We start from the raw sequence: 8875 nt of genomic DNA, 5'->3' as shown, positions 1-8875 counted from the left end.
TATTTACTTATCTATCTATCTATCTATCTATCTATCTATCTATCTATCTATCTATCTATCTATCTAAGGTTTTGGTGACCACCTTTAAAGCGCTCCATGGCATTGGGCCGGGTTATTTACGGGACCGCCTACTGCTACCGAATACCTCTCACCGACCCGTGCGCTCTCATAGAGAGGGTCTCCTCAGGGTGCCGTCAGCGAGGCAATGTCGTCTGGCGACGCCCAGGGGAAGGGCCTTCTCTGTGGGGGCTCCCACCCTTTGGAACGAACTACCCCCCGGACTCCGTCAGCTTCCGGACCTTCGGACCTTCCGCCGCGGGCTTAAAACATACTTATTTAATTGTGCAGGACTGAGCTAGATTTTAAATTTATGGGTTTTAATTGGGTTTTATTTGTATGTTTTAATTAACGGGCTTTTTGAATAAGTTTTTTAACTGTTTTTATACTGTATTTATGTGTTTTTAAGTGCCTGTAAACCGCCCTGAGTCCTTCGGGAGATAGGGCGGTATATAAATATGATTAAATAAATAAATAATAAATAAATAAATAATATTTCCTAATCTCCCTCAGTTTTGAACTATGGTGCTGGAGAAGACTCCTGCAAGTCCCTTGAATTGCAAGGCGATCAAACCGGTCAGTCCTAGAGGAGATCAACCCTGACTGCTCTTTAGAAGGCCAGATTCTGAAGATGAAACTCAAATACTTTAGTCACTAATGAGAAGGAAGGACTAACTGGGGAAGAGTCTAATTCTGGGAAAGATTGAGGGCAAAAGAAGAAGGGGACGACAGAGAATGAGGTGGCTGGATGGAGTCACTGAAGCAGTAGGTGTGAGCTTAAATGGACTCCAGAGGATGGTAGAGGCAGAAAGGCCTGGAGGAACGTTGTTCATGGGGTCACGATGGGTTGGACATGACTTCACAACAACAATCTCCCTCAGAGAGGGGCTCTGGGCAGTGTACAATACAATCAATATAAGAACAACATATAAAATTTACATTAAAATGTTAAATACATTAGTATTAACTAATGGGGGAGCTCTCATGGGGCCAGCTAGTCCTATGGTTGTATCATCCTCTGTGCCCCACACGTGTGGCCGCAGAGCCAAGTTTAGACCCCTTTGTGGAAGGCAAAAAAAGTAGGGGCTTGCCTCATCTCTGGAGCTCAACAATAGAAGGTTCTCTTCATAAACCCTACCAGTTGAAATTCTTCGAATGAGGAGTCTGCAGCATACTTTCCTATTTGATCAAGTGCAACGGGGTGATGTGGGCAAAACCCATTCCATAAGTAGCCTGGCCTGCATGTAGGGCTTTATAGGTGATAACCAATATTTTGAATTGACCCTGGAAAGAAACTGGCATTCAGTGCTGTTTGCAGATCAAGGATATTATATGTGCCTTTCTTTGGGCACCCAACATGGCTAGTATGGCCACAGAAGCTTCTGGATATTTTTCAAGAGTAGCCCCATGTAGAGTGCATTGCAATAATCCAGTCGGAAAAAGAATTGTTGAAGAAGGGGCATAACTGGTGCACAGTGCAGAGTTGAGCAAAGGCCCTCCTGGCCAAAGCTGCCACCTGCTCTTTGAGCAGGAGCCAGGAGTCCAATAGGACCCTCAAGTTACACATCAGTCTATTTAGGTTAGTGCAACCCCATTCAAGACCAAAGATGATAAGTTTTTGGATACAAAGGGACCCACCCATAGCCACTCCGTCCTTCGAGGGTTCAGTTGAAGTCTGATGCTTCAATTCTTATGCTTGCACAATAAAAAGCACTTAAGACAATTGTTTTCTCCAACCTTAATTTCAACTGCATTTGATTTTTCCAACTACGGGGGTCCCTTCCATAATCCTTCCATTATAATCCTCAGCTATGGATTATGTGACATGAATAGTTCAGTTTTAGCTTAATTATTTGTATTTCCAGGAAGCAATCTGTTTTTTTTTTCTTTGTCTACTACTGAATTACTTCTTATGTTCTCTTCTTAAGAAAGTCTCAACACTTTTCTTCAGCAGTATAATTCAAAAGTATCCATTTTTCTTTATTCAGCCTTTTTGATGATCCAGCTTTCACAGCAAAATATTTCTACAAGGAAAACTATATAACCTGGATCGTATGTACCCTATAATGTTAGTGTGATGTAGTTAACCTAAGCTATTATTTGTTGAAACAAGGAAACTTAATAAACTTCACTATGAGGTTATCTGTGGCATACCTAAATAAACAAACAGTTACTTAACCACAAGCAATTCAGTCATGATACTGAATTGCAATTTATTTATTTATTTATTGAATTTATATTGCCACCTATTCGCTCATGGCAAATTACTACAAAATTCACCATAAAGCTTTTGAACTCTTAGCTGGGAGAAGTGAAGAAAAGAAAGTATAATGCTCAAGATCATTATATAACTATAGATTAGTTATAAATCTGAACTAAGTCATTGGATATCAGGACATGATCTGTAGGCTCTTTTCAATGGACAGTTCTAATTTTATATCAACATATTTTAACAGTTAAGGGTGAAATAAAGAATTCTACATCTGTTATACTCTATTTCAGGGTAAAAAATAGAATTAAGAACAGGTATCCGCAATGGCTTTTAAATATGTATTTTATTCTACAACGAAAAAAGAAGTTCATAGTCAGACAGATACATGTCAATGATGATGCTTCTGCTTAAACTGAAGTCCACAGTAACCACATGTTCCTGTTTTTGTATCTTTGTCCTGCAAATATAAATGGTAAAAATAAAATACGATTTCATCATTTCTGAAAATTTATATGTTCATATAAATTCCCTGTAAAATGAAAAATTATTTCTCATTTAGAGAAGAGGGGAGGCTAAGCGCCACTTAGCAGGCAGCTCTTTAAATCAGCCCTCTGCGATGAAATGTAGTTTCTTGAAATGCAACAGCAATTTGTAACCTTCCCTGTCTGCTTCCCCAATGACCTTTTGGGGAAGCCAGCAAAGAAGATTGCAAATAGTGATGGCATGATCGCAAGGCATTTGGCAACCAGTTGTAAATGCAGTCATGTGATCCCGGGGAGCGGGATGTTTTATAATGGTTCTTTAAGGCCATAAAGCACCTTTTTTTTTTTTGTTTACATTTATACCCCGCCCTTCTCCGAAGACTCAGGGCGGCTTACAGTGTATAAGGCAATAGTCTCATTCTATTTGTATATTTTTACAAAGTCAACTTATTGCCCCCCCAACAATCTGGGTCCTCATTTTACCTACCTTATAAAGGATGGAAGGCTGAGTCAACCTTGGGCCGGGCTCGAACCTGCAGTAATTGCAGGCTACTGTGTTCTTAATAACAGGCTTTACCAGCGTGAGCTAAACCGGCCCCTTAAAATTATTAAGGTCATAATAATTTTGAATGGTCATGAAATGACTGGTGGTAAATTGAGGACTACCGATAAATGTTTTAATTTGCTAGCCAATTTCATAATATACGCCTTTAAAATAAAGCAATGCACTTGAACAGCAGTTCTCAAAACATTTTGATGTCAGGCCTCTTTACATGATTGAGAATCCCAAACAGCTTTGGTTTATGTACCTTATAACTACTGATATAGTACTACAAATTCCAATTAAGAAATTTAAAAAGTATTATTTGATTTCGCAGATCCCCTGAATGGGTCATGGGGACTCCTAGATTAGATTTTGAGGACCAGTGCAGTCCAGAAGACGTTCCACTAAAAAAATCCTCAACATATAAATTCCTGCAAGTAGCAAAATAATGAGAATAAAAAGAGATATGAATATGGCTTAATACAAAATGGATAATGAACAATGGATTACACTTAAACAATCATTGGAAATAGACATACTTCTAATGTTCCACAAAACTGAATACAACTATAACTACAGATTATCAATATATTTTTTCACTTCCATGCTAAGTAGAACAATAGCTGAATTTCTTAGTAGCCTGCAAATATTTTTCTAAACATGATGATAACAACACTGATCACATATGGACAATTGGATTATATTACCAAATTTATATACACTTTGGGATGGCCCAAAGCTCCTCCTCCACCATCACACCATACAACTCTAGTTTCAACTTCAGTCACAGGTTGTTCAGCAATTAAATCAATTGCAAAGTTTTCATTCACCTACAATAGCGAAACAGAAAGATGTTTCATTATGTAACAATTAAAGCAATACAGTTTGTTTAGCAGTAGCGATACAAACAGCCATCACAACATTCTAATAGAGAGTAGTAATTGATTGGCTGCCTTCAGTAACAAATTTATATTTCACTGATTTTTTTTTAGTTACCAGGAGTCATCATCATAGAGCAGATTCTTAGCATATATAACAAGGAAAGAAATCAATCTATTTTAAATAAAATGCCAATTAACTTTGCCAGATTATTTTAGATATGTCTAAACTGTATTTGTGTTGAAATAACCAATTTGGATTATGTGAATAGTACAAGGGTGTTTTTCATCTATGACAAAAAATTTTAAGTGGGTTTACCCTTAAGTTATAAATTCTTTCAACTATATCATATGCGAACCTACTGTTATTTGAGGGAATGAAATGGGCTAACTAATAGGTTTATTGATTAAGTCATAAACTGTTTGCTCACAAAACAATGACATTTTACACTGAATCATTGAACATTTCATCAATACCTGGAGAAACTACAGATTCACAGTAAACATTTCTGACTCAGATTTTACCTCTTTTTGTCGCCCAACAAATCGAACCCTCCTGTAGTCTTTTTCTTCATAAACCTGTAATTAAAGAAATATACAGAGAAGAACATCAATTCTGATTTCAGGAATCTGGAACAGGACAAAAAAAACATGGTTAGTAGCACAATTAGTAGCAGTTTCAGATATTCTGACGCTATAGAGCAGGGGTGTCAAACTTGTGTCATCACGTGACATATCGGCACTTTTTTCTCGTTCAGTAAACCAGACAGGGGCGGGCCCAGCACGTGACACATCCAGCCCGCAGGTTCCAAGTTTGACACCCCTGCTATAGAGCAAAGGAACAAATATTTTATGGAAAACAAAATAGTATTAAATAGAAAAGATCCCTACATTATTTTACAAATAGATGCTGCTAGATTTGGAAAAATATTTAGATCTATTTCATGTATACCTTTAATATAAAATTCAATATTATTGATACCATTATGCCAAATATAATGGATGAAGCCACATATATAAATTGTGTTTGTTCTACTTTAAAAAAGTTTACTAAACTTTTTCAATCTGCCAATTGATTCAAACTGGTTGGAGATTACAACACCTACAATCAGTTGGGTGTTACTTTCTGCCTGGATTTTTATTTACACTATTTTAAAGGGCTGGTGTTTAAAGAAGATTTAGAATTATTAACTTACCATCAAACAGTAAATCATTGTATTAAAAGATATTAGGAAAAGCTGGGTTATTTTTTCATCTGAATATTTTTTAAAACATATCATGCTGCCAGTGTGCCAGAATAAGATTCATATAGAGGTAATTCCCTGCAGAAATAGCTGTGAATAACTGGATGCAAGAAACAAATTACAGGCAGCCTTTAATTAATAACCATTCATTTAGCTACCAGTTGAAATTACAACAGATCCTCCCAGAGCCCAATGGCTCATTTTTGAAGTTCCAATGGTCTATACACATACAATCATGTGATCCCATTTTAGACACTTGACAACTGGCTTTCATTTATGGCCATTTACAGCATATTAGAGTCAATGACCATAGTTTTTGGCATATTTTGCCTGTTTCCAGTATTACTTCTGGTTTCTGCCTGAAAAAGTTCATTGGGGAAAACGCATTCACTTAATGACCTGCAATGTTAGTTTAACAGTTGTAGCAAATAGATCATATAATCGGGCTTGGTCCTGTGATGATCCACTTAATGACAATTTATGATTGTAATTCTGGACTCAATTATGGTTGTAAGTTGAGGACTACCTGTAAATGTGAAAAAGATTGAAGTAGTTGTACTTCAGGATTTATAGCCACCTGGTTGAATCTCCATTAAGAATTCAGTTTGTTGCCAGGGTTCCTTTTGAATGGGATAATCCATAACTTTTATTGCAAGGAATTTTATAGGAAGTTCTTTGGCGGATAAACAAGATTTATGAATACCAAAAAAATCTTGCTCATGTTGGTAACCTTGAAGTATAGGCATGCAAAATGTTCTTCACATGGAAGAAGACCCCAAATATAAAATGCAGCAGTATGTGATGAGCCCTTGAAAACTCCACATAACTCTTCTGTTGAAACAGGATCTTTGGCGCATCTTTTAAGCCCAATCCACGTTGTCATTAGGGTGTTTAAAATCATACAAGGCTCAGGCCCAAATTGCTAATAGAATCAGCATTTAATTAAGTAATTAATATGCACATGCTGTGGAACCTACCATAAATGCATCTGACAACAAACTATGTTACGGAACAAACCAACAACAAAGTTAAAGTTAGCCCCTTCCCTATAACAAGTTAGGATGGAACAATAACAATCAGAACAATCAGAAGTCAGAACAGTCTTCTGACTGAGACTTCTTAATGTTCAGTGCCTTAATATTCATACTAAATTTTATCCTAAATGCTTCATTTTTCTTTTTAGTTGTATTCTTAATGGCTGTTTTAGCTGTATTTTGTAAACTGCAAATGACAGCAGCAAATAAAATTTCTAAATCTAATTAACTATGTGTATTATTTTTCAGATCAAAAGTACCACTTTAAATTAAGATTAAAGAGTGTCTTCTTTTTTTGAAGATACTTAGTCTAACAACAAAATAAACATTGCCACAATAGAGAGCTTATGTGCTTATGCATGACATAGCAGCGTAAGTATAAAAAAACAGGGTTTGCACTGATATGATATATGTTATTTTTACTTTATCACAGTTCATATCAAATATCTATGAAAGACAGGGAAAAACATCCAGTGACTGACTTATAAAATCTTTGCCTACTAAACAATTTTTGGAACATAGCATACAACATGTTTTATAAGTTCTTCAATTTTGCATTTGAGTTCTTTTAAAACTTTAGAATGGCTATAATACGGATATTATGATTTGTCAGTAAGTACTAAAGTCACCTATTATTACTGCAAGCTCATGAACTCCTTTCCTGAAAAAAAAAAACACAACTCTGGGACTCTATCTTAGAAAGATAGAAACATAAAAAACTGAGGGCAGAAAAAGACCTAGTGGTCCATTGAGTCTGCTCTTTTGACTTTTTATTTTATTTTATATTTATATATATTTTATATTTATATCCTCAACAAAGATGGGCATAAAGAATCCACCCTCTGCTGTCACTTTACTCTCCTTTTGAAGTTTTAATTCCCTGCTGGTGGAATATCTAGTTGGTTTTCTAAAATCAAGCAAGTGATAAATCAAACCTTCCTCCAGCTACAGCCCATGAAGTTCTTATAATGATGATGATGATGATAATAAAGGTATTACTTTGCAGGTGTTTCCACAATTCATGTGTTACTTTGCTTCCACAGAAAGTCGCTGAGCTTGTCGAAGTTCGAATCCCTAGGTCTCCTGCGTGAGCAGGGGGTTGGACTAGATGCCCTCCAAGGTCCCTTCCAATTCTGTTGTTATTATTATTAATTAACAGGCATAAAAACAGGCACAGCAAAAAGCATCCTCAGGGAAGAAAAAGCAGAGACAAGTTCCGCACATGAACTGCTAACAGACCATCCTCGGGAGTCGGAAGGCATTTGTACCACTTACATCAGGGTTCCTCAAACTTGGCAGCTTTAAGACTTGTGGACTTCAACTCATATGCATATGCTGGCTGGAGAATTCTGGGAGTTGAAGTCCACAAGTCTTAAAAGCTGCCAAGTTTGAGGACCTCTGACTTACATCCTTCCTTTCAAGGCACCTATTCATTTCAGTAATTTAAATCTCAAAGCCAACGTAGAAACCATTCTTGGGTCCAAAATATTCCGACTACAAACCTTATACAAGCTTGTATCTCCTTATATTTCCTCATATATATGTTTATATACTATATAATCTTTTTGTGTGATGCTTATATATCTTGTTGTGACTAAATAAATAAATAAAACCGACCGGGAGCCGCAAAGAGCTGAGAAGCGGAGGACCCTGAAGCAGAGCAGAAGATGCAGCCGGACCTTCCGAAGACGGAAATTAAGGAAGGGGGGGGTCTCCGCATCCCCCGAGGGGTCGAGCTTTACTTACCTGTCCCGTGTGCGTCACCTTCTCACCGGTCGGACTTGTCAGGACTCCATAATTCCTCCGCACAGAAGCCGGGGGGAATTTACCCCTCAGCGAAATAAATCCCGCCCGCAACGCCCCTCGCAAGGGCAAGGCGGCCGCCGCCATTTCCGTAACTCTTGTCTTAAGCCTTTTCCAAACTCCGCCCACAAACAAAGCTACTGCGCAGGCGCGATCCGCCGAGGCAGCCGGTTGGCCGAGCGAAACCCATACCCCGCCTATCCACGTCTGACGCAATGCGTAAAAACGTAAAAAAACCCGCCCACATTGATGAAGTACTACTGCTGACCCTGAAGTCTGGCCGTCGTGTTTGGGGCTATAAAACGTTGGTGGTGTTGGCGTTAACGGCGTAACTTTAGTTCCTCGGGCAAGAGGACTGATTTGGCGGTAGGATTCAGAAGCGCGCGGGGGGTGGGGGTCTGGGTGGGGGGAGGAAACATTCTGAAAGCTAAGAGGCCGAATCTGCGCATGCGCGTTTACGGCGCAAGGACATCCAATTCGGACTTTTTCCAAGCGGTCCGCATGTTCAAGATACCAATATCGATTTATTCTCTTTGGATATGGTGGCCCAGAGTTGTATCTTGCGAAATAGGTCGCTTTTTAAAAAATTGCGTAGAAAACCGTGGCGCAAATCTACAGTTT

General features: G+C 38.1%; 1 protein-coding gene across 1 annotated transcript; it reads right to left on the bottom strand.

Moving 5' to 3' along the window:
• Window positions 1-2593: 2593 nt before the first annotated feature.
• On the bottom strand, window positions 2594-8392 carry NDUFS6 (NADH:ubiquinone oxidoreductase subunit S6). Its single transcript, XM_058178112.1, has 4 exons — window positions 8198-8392; window positions 4699-4752; window positions 4003-4125; window positions 2594-2726 (listed from the first exon to the last, which is right to left on the bottom strand). The coding sequence occupies exons 1-4, from the start codon at window positions 8339-8341 to the stop codon at window positions 2658-2660; spliced, it is 390 nt and encodes a 129-aa protein (XP_058034095.1). The 5' UTR covers window positions 8342-8392; the 3' UTR covers window positions 2594-2657.
• Window positions 8393-8875: the final 483 nt, after the last annotated feature.

Source organism: Ahaetulla prasina, chromosome 3 (genome assembly GCF_028640845.1).
Source record: "Ahaetulla prasina isolate Xishuangbanna chromosome 3, ASM2864084v1, whole genome shotgun sequence".
NCBI classification, from domain to species: domain Eukaryota; kingdom Metazoa; phylum Chordata; class Lepidosauria; order Squamata; family Colubridae; genus Ahaetulla; species Ahaetulla prasina.
The sequence above is the reverse complement of the archived record's forward strand: the minus strand, read 5'-3'. Positions and strand labels throughout refer to the sequence as shown.